Source organism: Phaseolus vulgaris, chromosome 8 (genome assembly GCF_051622355.1).
Source record: "Phaseolus vulgaris cultivar YP4 chromosome 8, ASM5162235v1, whole genome shotgun sequence".
Classification (NCBI taxonomy): Eukaryota; Viridiplantae; Streptophyta; class Magnoliopsida; order Fabales; family Fabaceae; genus Phaseolus; species Phaseolus vulgaris.
In genome coordinates, this window is record NC_143505.1 from 4909636 (window position 1) to 4930099 (window position 20464).

The 20464-nt window shown below is 29.6% G+C and overlaps 2 protein-coding genes across 2 annotated transcripts; one reads left to right on the forward strand and one right to left on the reverse strand.

Annotated features, from left to right (window-relative positions):
• Positions 1-972: 972 nt before the first annotated feature.
• LOC137823577 (serine carboxypeptidase-like 20) lies at positions 973-6460 on the forward strand. Its single transcript, XM_068628766.2, has 14 exons — positions 973-1501; positions 1749-1900; positions 2309-2385; positions 2536-2658; positions 2920-3022; positions 3259-3296; positions 3455-3556; positions 4318-4410; positions 4534-4773; positions 5039-5104; positions 5212-5333; positions 5489-5602; positions 5705-5750; positions 6209-6460. The coding sequence occupies exons 1-14, from the start codon at positions 1356-1358 to the stop codon at positions 6290-6292; spliced, it is 1506 nt and encodes a 501-aa protein (XP_068484867.1). The 5' UTR covers positions 973-1355; the 3' UTR covers positions 6293-6460.
• A 4391-nt stretch (positions 6461-10851) lies between these two features.
• Positions 10852-15561, reverse strand: LOC137827283 (putative protein phosphatase 2C 33). Its single transcript, XM_068633567.2, has 5 exons — positions 14245-15561; positions 13204-13593; positions 12985-13102; positions 11792-12015; positions 10852-11689 (listed from the first exon to the last, which is right to left on the reverse strand). Exons 1-5 carry the CDS (start codon positions 14491-14493, stop codon positions 11198-11200), a joined length of 1473 nt encoding a protein of 490 aa, XP_068489668.1. The 5' UTR covers positions 14494-15561; the 3' UTR covers positions 10852-11197.
• Between the last annotated feature and the right edge of the window lie 4903 nt (positions 15562-20464).

The window sequence follows — 20464 nt, forward strand, 5'->3', positions numbered from 1 at the left end:
CATAAGATTTAAAACCCAACTAGTATACGAAAAATATACCGAACAAGACTTTTCTCCAATTTACATCTTCTACCATTATAACCATATATAAAAGTTTTTTCAAGGGTCCAAGTTTTTCAAATCGAGTTAAATAATTATTTTGATATTATAAATATGATCAATTTATTGTAGATAATGTATTAGAAAATTAATTTATGTTTAACTTAATATTTCATCATAAAATTGATTGATTTCAAAGATTAAATTTATTCTTCTCAATTAAGTAGTTTTCTCATTTGATTAGTATTTTTTTTTGTGTTCAATAAGATATCTTCCTCACCATAATATAGTCTCATTTGATGTAAAATAAGATATGTGGTAATAGTTAAATGTTTAAGTTGAATATATTTTTACTTCACATTTATGCAAGTTATATTATACTCTAAATTTTATTTGTATGAAAAGATCATTGGTATAATAGACTTCCATTTAGTCTCTTCTTAGAATTCTTAATGAATAGGTATAGTTTACCTATATATCGTTTTTGTTAACATATGGATTTTGGTCTAGTCCCCATATTTTTGTATCTTTTTTCTTTTTTTTAATATTTTTTTTTCATGTGATGGCAGATGATTGTTATTACTTGAAATGTCAGCTTGACTGAGATGTTAAGTTGCATAGTGATACCTAACATGAAAGCTTTTTATAAAAAAAAAGGACAAAAAAATTTAGAAAAAAAAATATTATATTTTTAATATTATTTTAATTAAATTAATTTTATTTTAAATAAAAGATTCTCAACATATTTTCTAATATATTATATCATTAAGTTGTAAATTATACATCAATTAAAAATAAAAACATTCTATAATATATAAAATTCATAAGGTATAAAATCAAATTCATTTAGAATATATTTACACAATAATTTAATTTATTGATATTATCATGTAGATTAAAGTTTATTTCTTAATATACAATTTTTACTATTTCAATAAAATAGTTAGATTAAGATGATTGCAAAAGCAAACTAGTAATGTGGAAGAAGAGAAGAAATAGTTAGAAAAATAAAGAGGTGGTGACTCTGAGTCGCCGGTGCGGCGGTTTTCTTCTTAACTTCCTTCCATTGCCGTGGCATAAATTCTAAACTCCTTTTTCCTAAAACACATTTTTTAATACAATAATGCTTCCTTCTCCTACCTTCACTATTGCACTACACCTTAACACCGATTCCTTTCTTTCCCTTTTCAATACCTTTCAAATCACACACACTCACGCATACAACCCTCATATTTATACATATATATACACACACAAGCACACACTTTCAGATACCCATTGGGTGAGCAATTCTTCACACACCTACCAAATTTCAAATGGTTATGGAAAATCCAAACTTGCTATCTCTCTTCATCATCCTCCTATTGGGTCATTGGATCCATGTTCAAGCTGCTCCTCCTCACTCTCTCGTCACACAACTCCCTGGCTTCAACTCCAATTTCCCATCCAAACACTATTCAGGGTGCGTATTTCTTTCTCCCTTATCTTCCACACATTACCATGATATTGATACACTCATGTCATTTTGCTTCATAAATCAAGATTGAGAAACCAATTGTATGTTTTTTTGTTAACTATAACTAATTTTGGTACGGTTTTGTTGGAAAATGATTTAACTAAGGCATGATAATATGATACTGTGAGCTCTTCTATGTACTGGGGTGTGACGTGAGTGAGAGAATTTTGAGTGGTTTAATTATTGGATGCAGGTATATAAGTATTGATGGAAATGATGAGAATGGGAAGAGGCTGTTCTACTACTTGGTGAGTTCAGAGAGAAGTGCAGAGAAGGACCCCGTGGTGCTATGGCTGAATGGTGGACCTGGGTGTTCCAGCTTCGATGGCTTCGTTTATGAGCATGGTATGTTAATCATTGTACCCTTCTTTATTATTCCTGGGGAACAATAATCGTGGTACTTTACTTCTATGTCTCATCATATTTAATCTCCAACTGTTTCGGTATGGACAGGGGTCTACGTTAATTAATTCATTAACCTCATCATGTTCCATCTACTCTAGGGACATTTCAAATTTCAAACTTTTTGTCTCTTTTTTTTTTCTGGTTAGATGTTGCCGTTTCTTTATCAAGTTGGGGACCAAGTTCTAATAAATATAACGCGTTTTGTATTAATTTCTCACATATAAGGGGAAAATGTTGGGTGTTTTTGTTCTCTGGGAGGTCCTTTTTACTCACCTTGAATCAATACTATTATATTATTTTGCTTTTGTTGATTATTTTCATGTGATGGTGAAATGTGGGTGCATGCAGGACCATTCAACTTTGAGGCTGCAAAATCAAAAGGGAATCCACCCACTTTGCATATCAACCCTTACAGCTGGTCCAAGGTTGGGTTAAGTCAATGTTTATATTAGTTTCCATCTTATTAAATTAGTACAGCAGTTATTTTTCAATTAATTGAGGTGATTAAACAGTTATTTCTCAAATAATGTATAATCTTTGTAGTAACTATGTTTATCCATCTGAATTGATTTCAGGTTTCAAACATCATATATTTTGATTCTCCTGCTGGGGTTGGACTCTCTTATTCCAAGAACACAAGCAAATATGTTACTGGGGACCTGAAAACTGCTTCTGATACCCATGCTTTCCTCTTAAAGGTAGCTCCAAGAACAAAGACATTGCCATTTGAAATAGAATTAGCATTAGCATTGGAACATATACAATAATAGGAGAGATTAACACAGTTAGTAAATAAATATCACCTATCATTCTATTCTAATCTTACACGCCAATCTCTATTAATTCTAAGTTTGCAGGTCACAATGATACACGAAGCATCCTGCATAATTGCAAATAATAATGATAATTAGTGACACTTTTTTGTTTGTTTGTTTGTTTTGGATCTCTTCTATTGGCAGTGGTTTCAGCAATTTCCAGAATTCCAGGCTAATCCATTTTATATTGCTGGAGAGTCTTACGCTGGAATTTATGTGCCTACTCTGGCTTCTGAAGTTGCTAAAGGTACAAATGCTGAAGTCCAATTCTACAGTAAACAATGACATGCATGCTTCATTAGTTTATATAAATTAAATTATAACTTTCAATATAAATTTTAAACTGTTGTCTCTGAGTCCTTATATACTAGTAAAAAAAGTTACATACTCAGAATGTACACTAAAGTTTTTAATTCCAACTTGCTGTGTATATTTTTATTGATCGTGATTTATGAGCATAAATTATTTGTGTATACATGCCAGGAATCCAAAGTGGTACAAAGCCCGTGATCAATTTTAAGGTACACACATATTTTTTTAGGTGTAATAAAATATTTATGAGGTGATAGCTAGAAACTAATATTTTTTTCCATGGTTTTATATAGGAAGTTTCCCTAAGAATTATGCAGAAAACGAGCAAATACCTTGAATTACCTTTGAGCTTTTGTTTTTTGTGTAGGGTTACATGGTTGGAAATGGTGTCACGGACGAAATATTTGATGGCAATGCTCTCATCCCATTTGTGCATGGGATGGGCCTCATATCCGACAGTATCTATGAGGTGCTGAATAAATATTAATTTCTTGTACAACTTAATTTATTGGTTATCTGCTTTTTTTTATACAAGGTGTATCCCACTTACAAAGTAAATACTACAAGCATTATGCAGAATTATGCAGCAAGCATTATGGCTGATATAAAAGAAATGCAGCATTATGTTTTGCATAATAAGTATATATAAGTATTATATTTGGGTATCACGTTTATGTCCTGTTATAGACTTTTGCATACTTCATGATGTTATTATCAGCCAAAAGTTCATGACACTTCATCATGCACCCAAAGCCTCTTGCAGCAAAACTTATATGAAAACCAGAAAATGACTGGAGCAAACTTATATTGACTAATTCTGCACATTTGCTGAGTTTCATCATTGGCAAGACCTTTAATATACCTGATTTGTCTTCATTACTATTCTCCCATGCTTTCAGGAAATTCCATAGATCACTGTCTCCAAAAACCCATCCCATAAAGTAAGATTTAGGCCTAATCACACCACACTTGTGTATTTATATACACAAGAAAATCTCAGACATCCCGAAAATTATCAAATACTAGGAAACCAATTATTAATTAACAATATAAACACCCTCACTTAGACGAGGGGACATATTCAAAGTGAAGTCACTTAAAACCTTAATAGAGACTCTTATCTTACTAAACAACAACCGAGTAGAATTTTAACAACACAAAACGTACATATTCTATTACTTACTTTTAATTAATTATATTTTCTTTTTCACTGAGCATTCAATTATGCAGGATCTGCAAGCTACTTGCAAAGGAAACTACTACGATGCTTACTCCTTGGATGAAAATGATGGGTGTTATAAGAGCATGGAAAAAGTTGACAGGGTGAGACATTAAGAGCATGCTTGGTTTCTTTGTCTTCTTCAGCTCATTATGATCAATAACAACTAATCAAGATTATTCTCTCTTTGTTGTGTACATAATCATGACTGCTATATATGTTATCAGGCCATTGATGGGCTTAACGTGTACAATATACTAGAGCCATGCTACCATTTCCCTGATACTGCAACAGCCAAACAAAATGGAAGCTTACCAATGAGTTTCAAGCAATTAGGAGTTACTGAGAAGCCTCTCCCAGTGAGGAAGAGAATGTTTGGAAGAGCTTGGCCTTTTCGAGCACCAGTCAAAGCTGGTCTTGTCACATTATGGCCTCAGTTGGCTGAAACGAGGCACGTGGCTTGTGTTGTAAGTTTTCAATTATGCCTAACAAATCATTTTGTAAAGTGATTTAGTTACTAATTCTATAAGAAACTAGTTTTTTATGCACACACCTAATCAATGTTGCTAATTTTCTTTTAGTTTAAATACGTGGTGTCGTAGAGATTGATTACAAGCATGTGTTTGTGGTCCAAACAATCTAGTAATTTCTTGAAAACAAGACAATGACATGACAAACTTGCCATATGCATAGGTAACATGTTATAATTGTTTTTGATTTGGCAAAGAGCAGAATGATGAAGTAGCAAGCTCATGGCTGAACAACGAGGCAGTGAGGAAAGCCATTCATGCTGAATCGGTAGGTAATCACTATAATTAGTATTTATTAACTATGTTTATCTTAACAGTTATTAAAGTATACTCAAGAATGAGGATTAATTAATTAGTTTTGATACACATGAACAGGAAAATGTGGCGGGTGCATGGGAATTATGTACAAGTAGGATACAGTACCATCACGATGCTGGAAGCATGATTCCTTACCACAGGAACCTAACCAAGCAGGGCTACAAGGCACTTATTTTCAGGTGCCACACTATTAGCTATATCACCTCTGCATCATCTTCAAATTCACTAATTCTAACTGCAACTTGGTTAATTATTAATTGCTTTTGTTAAATTCTTAATTACTTAATTAACATCCTCCATTGTTTCATGTATGTATGATCATGGGTCATGGCAGTGGTGACCATGATATGTGTGTACCATTTACTGGAAGTGAGGCTTGGACTCGAGCTCTGGGATATAAGATTGTGGATGAATGGAGGCCATGGAACTCAAATGACCAAGTTGCTGGGTATGCATTTATTAACAAAGTTGTTCAATTAACTATGATGCAGAATAGTATATATGAAAGTAACTGATATAAATTATGTTGAATTGAAATGGCATTACACAGGTACCTGCAAGCTTACGAGAACAACCTGACATTCCTAACAATCAAGGTGAGTCAACTTAATTACCACCTCAAATCAATTTCAAATTTTGGTTTCTTTTGATAAGTTTGAACTCATTTAACTATTAATCGTAAAAAGTTCACTTTAAATCAAACTCAACCTTATAAAATGAGGTTTGCATCAATTTATATATCATGAATTAGCCTCATCTTTAACAACTTGTACGTGAGATTAAGAATTTATGAGTGATATGATAGCAGGTGACACGATAGACCTAATCTATTGTCAAGATAGAATCTAAAGGATTCTAATACTATCTTAAAAAATAAATTTTAAGTCTAACTCAACCATACAAAATCGACTTGTAAAACTGATATACGATGAATTAGTCTGATCTCTAATTGACGTGAAATCTCAAATCATTAACTAAGTAACAATTAAAGGAAGATTGTTAGGTTTGTCTGGTTTTTACTATAGAAACTCTGATAGACATGGGTTTGGTGCAGGGAGCTGGGCACACCGTGCCGGAATATAAGCCACGGGAAGCGTTGGATTTTCTCAGCCATTGGTTGGAAGGAAAGAAAATATAAGGAAATGTATGCATTGATGTTGTGTGAAGTAAAAATAAGCACACTGTTAATTGTAGTTTTACCTACGTTTGTGATTAGTATATCATTAAATGTGTAATGGATAATTATTATTTAAGTGAACTTTGTTCATACATCAATCCTTTCGAAGAGAGGATATGATGCTCCAAATTTGAAATCTCTCAAACCTTTCCCTTTAGATTTTAGAACAACACTTATAATACGTTTGTAAAATGTTTTCAACTTATAAAGTCTTGACAATATAATAAGTATATTATTTAAGTTGAAACAACTTTTAATTAAAAAAAATGTTCACTAATATCCACAAATTATTATATTGGTCCCGTTTATGAGAGAAGAAAATAATCAGAGTATTATAGTGATGGGGTTTATAGTGTCAATTTATTTTCTTTTTTTGGTCACTCATATTTAGTACATATGGGATATAAAAAAGTTAATCCATTGTCTAGCTCCTCATTCATAAAAAAATTGTTTAGCAATATTGGTGAAAAAAATTAATGTCATTAACATCTTTGTTTGAATGTGAAGATGAATGAGAGGAAAAAAATAAAAGAAAATAAATAAATTACTGAGTTATTTTGAAATAAGAAAAAAAAACATTTTAATGACAGCACTATCATATACACTTTTATATATTTTTAGACCTTCAAACAAGAGAATAATTAATTTGATGCATACTCACTCAAAGATATATGCATACATGTATTTTGTGACTTTTTTTTTTAATTTAACATCTTAGTTATAATAACAATTATTTGTCATTACATAAAAAAGTATTATTATAAAAAAAATGTGAGAAGAATAGACCAAAACATATATATTAAAAAAAATACATAAGTAGACTTTGTTTTGTTCTGCTTATTATTTAGGATTCATTATTTACAGCATAATATTATTATAATTATTATTATTATTATTATTATTATTATTAAAAAGATAGGTGTTATGGTGGTTGTTTATTTTTGTTATGTTTTTCTTTGTTATTTATAGTATTATAGATTTATAATAATTATAATTTTATTAAGTTAATATATGACATAAATTTATAAATGTTATTACAAATTTTACTATATATAAAAATGAAAAATTTATTAATAGTATTATAATTAATAATTTTATGTTGTATTTTATTTTTTTATTGTGTATGTGATTTTTTATTAGGAAGAATTATTTAAACTTTTTTTGAAAAACGTAGTTATTTAAAGGGTTAAATTCTAAGAAATTGTTTTTTTTTTCAAATTCAAATTTCTCTAAGTTTTTTATAATTCAAAATTTTAATTTAAAATAAATAATTTTTAAGTTTATTATATTTTAATATTATAAAGAATGAAATTGGAATAAAACGTGTACAACAAAAAATGGAATCCCCTTTGTATATTTTTATAGATTATTATTATTTTAATTTATTTGTTTGCATTTTGAAAAAATATTTAGCTCTTGAAAGTTTTTAATGTTAAATGATGATTTTAATAAATAATAGAAAAAATTCAACATCTTTAATAAATTAATATTATATATTAAATTTATATAAACATCCATTATAATTAATCCTATATAATGTGATAAAATTTATTCATAAAAAAAATGGTTAGGGAAAAAAAATAACGCCTATAAAGCTATAAGCATTTTTGTCAAAAAAAATTGGATAAGCTCAAAAAAATCTTATCCAAAATCACTTTTCTTAAAGCTCAAAACAAAGATAAGCTACTTATTTTTTTTTTTTAAGTTTAGTATTAGGTTAAACTTTCTTTTTAGGAAGAAAAAAATTAAACTGAATCAAACACTTTTATGCGACACTCTCTATATAAATTGAGCATAACTTATATATTTAATTTTTTATTACCTAATAAGATTTCCTCTTACTTGTATAGATGTATTCTTACTCTTTATTGATAAATTTAATTAATTTTAAAATTTTATTAAATTTTGATATTTTTAATTGAGTTTTTATTAAAAAGTATAGTTTTATTAAGTGTATAAAAGGTTTTTTAAATTAGTTTTTATGATTTTATTTTTGTCATCAATTTTAATTTTAATTGATGTGAGTGTTATTTTACATTGTTGTTATTGCTTACGTGTCTATACATAAAAAATAAAAATAAAAATAAAAAACATAATTAAGTTTCAAGTCTTCATAAAATTTAGTATTTTCAAAATGAGTCTATATTAAAAAATTTGTCTATTGAATATCTAAAATTTTATATTATTTAATTGAATCCTTATCATTTGATTTTACTGTCAAATAATTGTTTGATTTTGTATTCTCAATATTAGAAACTTGAACAACAACAAAAATAATTTGTACAACCCTAATTGAAGTTAAATAATAAAATAAAAATCAAACACTGCTAAATAAAAATCAAAGCAGCCATGTATAAACACAACATTGTTTTTGATAAACATAATTCTCAAATCAAATGATTATATAATTCTCAATTGATAATAATTAATGACTTAATTAAAAAATATAAAAAAATTGATTTTTTTATTAAGAACTCAATTAAAAACATTCAAAATTGATGAGAAATGCATAAACAGAGAAAAAAAATAAGATAATGATTATATAATTAAACAACAAGGACAAATTTAATTAAAAAGAATAATATTTATGAGAGATTTATAGCTTAATTAAATTTTATTTATATAGAAAAAAAAATGACTATACTAAATAAGAAGAGTTTTATTATCGGATAATGAAAACAAAGAATCTAAACCTTTGAATCAAATCACCGACCGAATATCAGTCTCATCGATGTAAGTTGATATGCATCATATATATCAACAATTTAAAACCAAAAATAGGAACAGATGAAGAAAAAGAGAATCCAGTCAAAAAGGTTACAACAATTTGCATAAAAAAGGGTAGCTTTTCAATAATTTGTTTAAAGAAAAACACAAACTGATATTTGGCAGTGACATCAACATCATCTAAATAATTTACTTAAATGGCACATGACGATCATAAGACACGTACAGCGGAAATATGTAAAATCTCTAAAATATAGAATATGAGAATATGGATTTTATCACTTATTCACAAGGATTTGTTTTTTATTTTTATAATCATAATAATAATTTATAAAATAAAGTTTTAATTTTTAGAAAATTAATGTATTTTTTCTTTTTAAAATTATGTTATAACCGTATTAGAATTGTCAGAAATCTAACAAATACTTTTTGAATTGGACACTTCATGGATACGTGTCCTACTGATGTCATACGAGTGTCGGTATAGCATATAAGTGTGCTACTTGTGGAACTATTTTCCGTGAGAGTATGGGAAAGTTTATTAGTGTTTTCTGTGTTTCTTGAAGTTCAAACTGCTATGGTTACTGAGTTTTATGGAGTTATTCATGCTATGGGGAAAACTCAAAAGATGGAGTTTATTAATATCTGACTTGAATGTAATTCTGCCTTGGTTTGTGCTGCGTTTACTGCTAGAACTAATATTTTGTGGATGCTTCATAATTGATGGAATACTTATCTAATTACGGTAGAAAAATCAGGTTTAGGGTTACTCATTTTTCGTGAAGGAAATGCGATAAGTTAACACTAATTTAGAATTTATTCATAAAAAATTATTTCATTGGTATAATAGACTTCCATATAGTTTGTTCTTATAATTCTTTATGAATATGTATAGTCTATCTATGTATCTTTTTTTTAACATATGGATTTTGATCTAGTTCATATTTTTGTATTTTCTTAATTTTTTATTTGTTTTTAATAATAATATTTTTTTTCATGTGATGACAAATGATTGTTATTATTTCAAGTGTTAACTTAGCTGAGATGTGGAGTTGATGCTCAACATGACACCTTTTATAAAAAAATTATAAAAAAATTGACATATGCGTGTGTCAGCCTATGTATATGTGTAAGCATCAGAAATAAGATCCCTGCAGTTTTATTAGCTGGAAGCTGTGCAGTTCTGAATCTTATCCTTCAAATTTCTGAAACCAAATTTGAAAAGATAAACTTATTATGAGATGATCTAGATCAGAGGACCAGAACAAATTGCCTGCAATATAAGTAAGAATAATTGAATCAAAATTAAATGAGAGACAATTTTGCAGTGAAACCGATGAGTGTGAACACAGTGGTGTCACAGCCTCACACAAGACTCCAAATAATAGCAAACACGAGTTACTCCTGTCCACACCACACCACATTAATTTCCATCCCTAAAAGAAAGAGATGCAAAACCTTGAAAATTTTTAGACCACTTCATTTCATTTATGAACCTTACCACTGTGCCTGTCCTTATCCAATTTCTTCCTCAATCACTCAAGTGCTTCAACAATAATTAACTAATATTGAACTCTCACTCGCCAACCATGCCACAACCACCACCTCATTAATTTTAACCACACCAATTTCATTCACATATAATCATATTAGACCCACATGTCTAATCCTCCAAAAAATCTAATCTTAAAACTGATTTTCATTTGAACTGTTTCAAAAACTGATAAATTAACTGGGCTCTGTAATAAGAATACTCTGATATAATAGCATAACTTGTGAAGAACACTGTGAAATAGGCAAATACAAAATGTAACCAGGTAAGGCCTTTGATGAAAAAAATATATGGTATGAGTTTGATTTTACAAAATTTTCAAGCACAGGAGAGGAAGGGCAGATTTCCAGACACACTAAAACAGCCCGGCCATCTTCTCTAGTCCAAACATATGAAGAAACAGAAGAACACCAATTGGTGATGGGAACATGAATACTTCAACAGAAAAGAACAAAAAAGGAAAGGGTGTGTATCTATATCATGATTATGGAAAACAAAAACAAAAGCAGAATAAAATAAAGAAATATAAAGTAAAAGACCATCTCAACTCAACTCAACTCAACATTCCTTGGTTGAACCATTTTCTTTCATTTTTGTTTTCTCATCATCCCCTTGTCTTCTTTGTCTGGTTCAAACCTTGGGAGGGTGAGCAATGTGTTCACACGAGACACTCCTTCAAGAGCAGACCACTCTATTTCTGACTCGGGATCTATTTCCTCTTCCTTAGACTCTTTCTCCTCCTCATTCTTGTTGCTGTCATCACCTTCATTGTTCTCCCTGCATGTTCCTGACCTTGGGAGACCGGTCGGGGGGGCCGAAATGTCCACCCTGTCGCCGTTGTGGACTTGGATGGCCGAACTAGGTTGCTCCTTGGACTTGGCATTGGAAGCACTGCATACTTTGTGTGAGGCAGAGTCCAGAAAGAGGCAAACCACAGCACAGTCATCCACTTTGGAGGTTGGATACTTGTACCTCCATGCGCGAACTGCTGACTCAACCAGTGCTCGCGCAGCTAAGGAACGCCTTGATGTGGCTGCCACTATGTCCACCACTTCTTTATTTGAGAGAACATCCCAAATCTACCATTAACAAGCAACAAACTTGAGATGAACGTGAAAAATCTAAGTAAAATGGAAATCTTTACTGGCAAGTGCATTGACAAGGCCAATTAGGTTGCCTACCCCATCTGTTGCCAAGACAATGAACTCGTCTTTCTCAGTGAGTCTTCTGTATGACACCTCTGGAACAGATATCAGGCCAAAATCTTTAAGACAAAAATCACCAAATGCCCTGGCCATGGCAAGGCCAGGCGAGTCATTGTTTGGCAACCAGACACGAGCAACTTCAGGTTCATCATGAAGAGCAAAAACACGGCCTTTACAGCTCCGAATTCTCTCTTCTTCGGCTGTAAGAGAGAACAATAAACTGGGTCAGACATATGAACAATATCTACATATATGACACAGAATGAAAATAACATTTGAGAGCTGTCAACTTAATACAATAAGTGATACACAGGCTAAACATAGAAACGAAGAATGGGTTTCTTCTGCAGAAGTTGATTTTGAGATGAGCCATGACATACAACAAATACAACAGATGTAAAATTTGGTCTATTTACATGGCAAATTAAGTGTTAGTTAGTATCTTTACCAGTGCAGATGTCCCTTTTATGGTCCATCTCAATATGATTGTGTAAATGTGTAGATTAGCTTATTCAAAATAGTGTATTCCAATCGTGTAAATGTGTATTATCATGTGAACTTCTATTTCTTATCCTCTAATATGCCAAATGTATCACATCTTATACTGTTAGCATGCTGCATGGACTATGCATGATTTCCAGCAATTCCATAAATTTACAAGGGATCAACTCATCAAGACCATTCCAATAATGACAGAAGTACAAATGAAATTGGGGAAGGGGGGAGAACTCAATTGCTTAAACTTAAAGGGAAATTTTTTCCAAACCGCAAATCAGGATTCAGGATGAAAGGGACGTTTGGAGTTTCAAGCTAATATTTAAGCACACATTATTTCTGTAGCATCAGGAAAATGCATAATTATTTGCATGCATGTACATCAACACATGACAACATATCGGTGAAAGATAGATATTTCTAGGAAAATCTAGAATGATAGAAATAACTCAATAACACATGGGGCATTTCAACTAAACCGTGTTCTTCATGAAGATGGCCTATAACTGATTTTAACTTTTTCTTCAACTTTTGTCACGTACATTAGATAGATCATAGACAATGCGTGCAAGTATTTCACATGTATTTGAAAATGACATTTAAATAGGTTTCACTGCTAGATGGATGCTCAACAATCTGATGCCACTGTTCCGCAAGGTAGACGAGAGATATACCTGGAAGATTGGGTTTCAGATCCACAGTTAACTGGACAGCGACAAGAGAATCATCTTTCTCTCTTGTACCCAACACAGCTCTAGAGTCACCAACATTTCCAACGATAAGATCATGGCCCTATAAATGAACCAAAACCCTTTATGATCAGAAATAACTCTTTCGCAGACAATAATAAGTTTCTAACAAAACATAATCTTCCAAAGGTTAGAAAGCAAAACCTGCTTAATCAGAGTTACTGCTGTTGTTCCGCTACAAAAACAATCAATACTTTGATGGGTCTTCAGCTCCCTATCCATAACTTTGAATGCCTTCAAAAAGGATTCCTTAAGTGTCTGAAAGATTTTTGGGTGTTTTTCGGTTTCTTCGGCATCAACAGATACCCGGGAATCCTCATCAGCAGATGCAGAGGCAGCCTCTTCTATATTCATGCTTCCTGCAGGATTAATGCCAATCTCCTTGAGGATTTCCTCACCAGAAACATTAAGTTCCCAATGGGTATTCAGATTTAGAGGAAGAACATCTCTCACTCTTTTTGCAACCATGTGACCAAATGGACCATGGCCATCAAAAACACCACAGAAAATAGTATCTTGTCTAGAACAAAAGTTCTGCAATAGAGGGCAAACAGAAGCAATTAAAACTCTGTTCAAAAGAATATAAATGCACAATTGTTATAGTCTAAATAGCTACAAAAAGCTCCCCCCATATTCATAATAAAAAAAAGGTAGAATAGCAAGGAACAGATAAAAGGGGAAGACACAATCGTGTTTCGGAACTTCAGTCGTCCATCACCTTTCACCAAGTGATCCCAGCCGAATGAAACATTAGATCATTAATTCGCAATGTCACAATCAAAACCAGAACCAGTCATACATAGCCAAGGTCATGTAGAAGAGATTAAAGGATCAGCAACAATCATAACTTTGAGAAAACTATATATGCAAAGAAACCATGAGAGAACACACTTGATCAATCAATAAACGCCACAGCCAAATCCAAATGAAGCAGGGAATTGAATACAAGGCTCAACATAAGACTCGGAAAAGTAGTTGTGTAAGTATGTATGTATAAACAAAACAACCCATGTGCGTATGTATATGGCAGGGTACAAAACCCAATATGAGGTAAATCAATCAACCTCACTAACATTAAGATGGAAAAAGATCTGAATTGTGAGCAAAATGTAGCAAAAGAAAGACTACACAAAGAGGGTAATTGGCCAAATAAAAGAAAATGCAAAGTGAGAGAAAGGATCTAACCTCCCAAACAACCATGGCATCCTGGTTGGTGCCCTTCTTGCCTTGCTGAGTGAACAGGGATGCAACTTGGGTGGAGCCATTGATGAAGATCCTCCCAGGGATCCTATGGAGAGGTTCATTCCTCCAATACTCAAAGGAAGAAGCTCTTGATCCAAGCCTCTTCCTGGAGTTGCTCTTGCGCTTCCTGAAAGATGAAGAGGGTGAACTGGGGTGAGGGCTCCTGCTTTCCGCAGAGAAGCAGGACCCCATCTTAAGGGCCCTTAGAATGCCAAGAATGCACTCCACACCACTCGAACACCCACTTTCTTCCCTTGAAGGATCCGTCACAACCCCTTTGAGAATCCCCAACAAAAATCAAACCTTTCACAATCCCCCAACACCACTTCTCCACCTTCAAGTTTTTTTGTTTTTTTTTTTTTACTTTTGCAACCTCTTCACCACCCCACAACAATCACACCAGCACACTTCTCAGATTGAGATGACTAAAATGGCAGTGAACCACCTTCAGTCATCAAGCAAGGCAGGGAATTCAGGATAAGACCAGAAAGAAAGATGTCTTTTTTTTAATGGGAGGAGAACCAGAAAAACAAAAAAAACAACACTACTTTTTTCTCTCTCTCTTCCTCTTTTTGGTTTCGGCTATCGTCGAATAATAGATAACATGCAGATCTGCGTAATCCCCCACAAAGGCCACAACCCTTTTTTATTATTAAAAACCTTGTATTGCAAAATCAACAAAAGGGATTAGATAGCAACTCGAGGTGTAGGTACTCAAAGGTGGTATTTTGAAGGTAACCCACATGAGCATGCGAGTACATAAAGCGAACCCAGAAAGGCAAAGTTCTGAGCTTTGGATCAGAGGCGTAGATGGTGGCGGAATTGACTAGAAAGTAGAAGAAGTAAAGAGAATGGGTGGGTAGAAAAGGGAGAATGCGAAGGGAGAGAGAGAGAGTTCATGTATGTATGATGAAGTTGTGTGTATGAGATTTTGAATAGAGTGAGAATCGGACAAGTTGAAAGTGGGGAAAGAATCTGAACCACTAAGAGCGCACAGACCCAGAAACAAAGCCGTTCTTGTCTCTGGAAGACGTCACTCTTGGACGGAGAGAGAAGGGAAAACTAACACAAAAGAGAAAAAAGATGATAGACAAAGCAAATTTTTGGACAAACCTTTTAACAACAACTTTTCCTATCATTGGCTTCAAGAACATATCAAATTTTAAATATAAATATTTCCGACCAAGTAACGTAGTAACTTATTCTTACTCAAATCAAATTTACTCAAAAAGAGGTCAATTGTTGTCTATTTTAACGCCTGTTCATCTTTGTTACGAGTTTCAAGATTAATCTTACACACAAAGTATAAACAGTTATGTTATTTTTACTTCTGATTATTATATAAACATAACAACATGTTTTTTCTTCTTCAATATACTGTTTCAACATTTTAGGCATTGCAATTTGTAAACTGTGATTTTAAAACCCCCTGGAATGGGAATCCAATTAATTGGTGCATAAAATCATTATATTTTTTAGTCAATAATATTAAATTTAAATTTAGCAACGCTAATTATTGAATAAGAATTGTTATTAATAATTTTATCGAATTTAGATAAGATTGTCTTTTTTTTAATGCTTCCCAGACTCTCGAATGGTTGAAAAAAATTATGAAATAGTCGTTTAAAAATATTGTAAATATATTAGCCTTTTACCTATAATGTTCCTTTTAATTTTAAATGAATATTTATGAAACATGTTAATTAACTGACGTTACATTTTTTTGTGTTAAATTTTTTTAGAAACCATTATAATTGAAGCTGTCTTTTTCTTAAAATTACTTGACTCGTTTAATTTCAAATTGAAGTCAATATTAAATAATTTTTTAATTATCAATTATCAATATTTTATTTATTTGAATTATTAACATTATTTTATTATAATTATCGTAATGAAATAATACGAAATTATCGAATGATATAATAAATAAAACAGCCTCATCTCTCATTGAATAAAGATGTGGTTATGGTTAGAAAATTTTCAAAATTGATTATGCCTACAGTGATAATTTTTAAATATTTTATCATTTTCAAATATTTTCGCCTTTAAGGGAAAATTATTTTAACTTGTCTTTACATTTTTACTGTTTTTTATTCTTTTATTTTCTCTTTCTCATTATATTTCTATGATATCCAATAATGTTTTAAGTAAAGTTTTAAATTCGAATATTATGAACGAAAAAGTTTATTTATAAAAATATTTGTTAGCAAAAGAGTGTAATGATATATGAACAGAAAGATTCAATTCTTTTTAAATTATAGAAACTACAAAAAGTTAATTTGAAATTTAAAAGATAAAGAACAAGTTTATTTCAAATTCTAGCTAAAAGTATACTTTATAACATAATATAATAAAATAAAACACGAAATGAATCATTAAAATATGGGTTTGACTATCTATATATTTTTCACTTCTCCATGATTTTTTATTAATAATAATTTTAAATATTTCTAAATTCTACAAATTAGATGTCTAGCGTAATGTTCTAATTGTTTTCAACAGCACTATTAAAACTATTTGGAAAATTTATTAATAATAATAGTGTTTTTTTACCAACTTTTCTTGTATATTTAAAGATGTTTTTTTTAATTTTTTTCATACTTTCAATATAATCTTACATATCCCAGAGTTGAGATAAAAAATAATTTATATATTTTCTTTAATAATAGTCTATATACTTCTTTAATCCATTCTTATTTTAAAAATAAAATCGTAAAAAAAATAATACTTGAGATCAGAAAAGTGACTTGAAATTATTTTTACTAGATTTGATGTGAAACACTATATATTGTAAAATCTATCATTTATTATAAAAAAATATAGATGTATATACTCTATGTCATTATTATAAAAAATAAGTATTAATAAATTCATTTAATATAAATTTCTTTAAGAACTAAAAAAAGCATATTTATGTAAGTTTCAAAGATTAGAAATGAACAGACTTTAAATAAAGACTACAAAAATTTAAAATAAAATAAAAATACACATTTATTATAAAAAAAGTTAAGTATAACTCCATTAAAGTTAAAGGATATGACTATACTTTAATATTTGTATTATTTTAAATAATTACAGAAGAGTTTCGTCAAACGCTCTTCTAAAACAAATTAATAATTTGGAAAACATAATAACATATTAATATTTTATAATAAATACTTTAATGTTTTAAACAGTAGAGAATTTTGTATTTTAATATACAGATTTATTTAATATTTTTATTCTCAATCCTTATTACAATATTTTATCTAACTTTTTTCTTCTTTCAATATATTCAAACAGAGACCAATCTTTTTCATGATATTCAGACTTTTCTATTTGTACATAACATAGTTTTATTATGGAATAATTCACTTTTCTTTTTTAAGATAATTTTGACAAAATTTGTTGGTCAAAGTTTTATTTCATTTTTTTTATATATTTTTAATTTGTATTCTTGGAGCTTTCAATTTTGGTGTGTCTATAGGTGATTTTTAATCACCATCCCTATCTGCAGTCACTGACAAACACTAAATATAAATAAAAGAAATGAAGCAGCCATGGATGTGACCTTAAATAAAATCAAACCACAAAAAAACTCATATATATCAGATTATTTTTTCAAATAACTTTTTAATTTAATATATATGTTACCATTCAATTACTACAACTTTATAATTTTTATTATTGAATTTTTCTATTTATTTTTATTTTTTTAATTTTCACACATTTTATCATTATGTTTTTAATTTTACTTAATTTTTAAAAAATAATACATAAAGGGTAACAACAACACCGACCACGGTTTCCTATGTCTTTAATGTAACAACTGTTCCAAATAATTATAGGTTTTCAAATCTGTGAATATTATTCAAAGAAGGTTGGTGGAGTAGATTGGGAGATAATATAGCCTCAAATATTTTTCAGTATTCCTTTACTACTTTTTCACACTGCAAAAATAACATTTAATTTGAGTTATGAATATATTTTTATAATTAATATCTATAATAAGTAAATATGTTTCCGCATATAATATTATATTAGAATTAAAAATTATTATTGAAAATTGAATTTTAAGTTTAATTCAACCTTACAACATTAGATTTAGATTCGTAAATGATGTTGTCATTACTTATATACTATAAAATCTCATTATTTATAGTTGATGTTAGGTCTAAAAAAAAAAACTTGCACGACTTATACATGTTACAAAGTAGACTTTAAGTCTAACTCAATCCCATAAAACTGGCTCATAGGGTTGAGATTTGCACCCACTTATATACAATGAAAGGCTTTAATCTCTAGTCGATGTGGGATCTTCAACAGTACATGAGATCATATTTATGGATGGTTTGATAGCAACAAAAAACATATGATCTAATAAACTCTCGTTAGATAAATTGTAAATGACTCTGATATCATATTAATAAATAAATTATAAGTCTAACTCAACTTTACTTTACAAACCTGATTCATAAAGTGAAGTATCAAATAATTATATACTAAGAAATCATTATCTTTAGTTAGTGTGAAATCTTCCATTCATAATATAAATGTTTTATAATATTTAATTTTTGTTAACAGGTATTTCAAATTAAAAAAAAATATAGTATATTAAAATGAATAAATAGTTTTAGAAAAATCAATATACAAAGAAAGAGAAAAAAGAGAGGCTTACCCTATGAAGCTCGGACACTCCTCTTAAATGATGTGTCGGTGTTTGATACCGACACTCGTATGACACTTGTAGGACACGTATCCGTGAAGTGTCAAATTCAAAAAGTATTTGTTAGATTTTTTACAATTCTAGTACGGTTCTAACACAATTTTAAAAGAGAAAAATACATTAATTTTCTCAAAATTCAAATTTTATTGTATAAATTGTTATTATGATTATAAAAATAAGAAACAAATCCTTGTGAATCTGTTATGAAAAACATATTTCTACTCCAAAAAATAATTTGGAACATACTTGTGCACATAAATCTTTATTGTCAATTTATATAGTTCATAATTATATAATATATAGATATGTGTCCCCGTATCTTACATTTTAAAATTTTTACGTATTTATTTATTCGTGTCCATGTCGTATCAATGTCTGTGTCAGTACTTAACATGATTTCGAGAGAAAGTGTTTTGAAGTCTTCTAATAAAAAGTCTCTTCACATTTTTTTACAAATTGAATATTTTTAATTCGCTAACTAATGACATAATATTATGATATTTATGCTCACCAGAAAAACTTCTGTCATTTATTATTGGTATTAAATCAGCATCTAACAAAGAAATACCACTGTACTATCATTCAAACATTTGAAATTAGAAAATTCCAAAAAAATATGCACAAGATTACATAGTTAAAAACATTAAAACAAGGTAAGAATTGAGTAAATTAGGTTTCAAAGTAGAAGTAATTTTAATAGGAAGAATTTATTTTGTTAATTAAGTTAAAAAAACTTATAAATATAACACCTTAACTACTTTAAAATTATTTTATAAAAAATATTATTATTTTTTGTTTATTTTTTTTTAAATTCAAATTTACCATTGTGAAAGTAGTAGAAAGTAGAAGATCATCCCATAAAAAATGATAATCATTTGAAGAAGGTAATATTAGTTTCTTTGATATTTTAAAATATTATTCATAATTTCTCGACTTCTCTAATACAACTTGAAGACCATAATCCTATTTTATAATAGTTAATTATGTGTCTTTAGTACTTTTTGCTGAATAATCATGATAAGTATATTTTATAGTTTTGAATTGATTAACCCATCGTAATTATAGAAATAAGATTTATGGTACTTTTTGTATATAAAAAGTTTGTGGTACAATTTATAAATCACACCAAATGAAATCTTAATTAAGTAGAGCATGTTACGTGATTTAATATTATATAAGTTTGACTCATATATTAAAAACATCTTATGTAAACATGTTTGATTTATTTACTTTTCTAAATTCTAAATTATTTTATTTCTTCTATTGCAAGCATTTTTTTTATCCTAACACTTACCTTTTTTTTTACAAGATTTAAGTGGATACCTAGTAGACCAATAATGTAATAAAAATAAAAAATAAAAAAATTAGGTTTTTTTTATATTAGGCATTATTATGCTACTTGACATCTCAGTTAGGCTGACATCTCAAATAACAATAATCATCTTTATTTTTTTATAA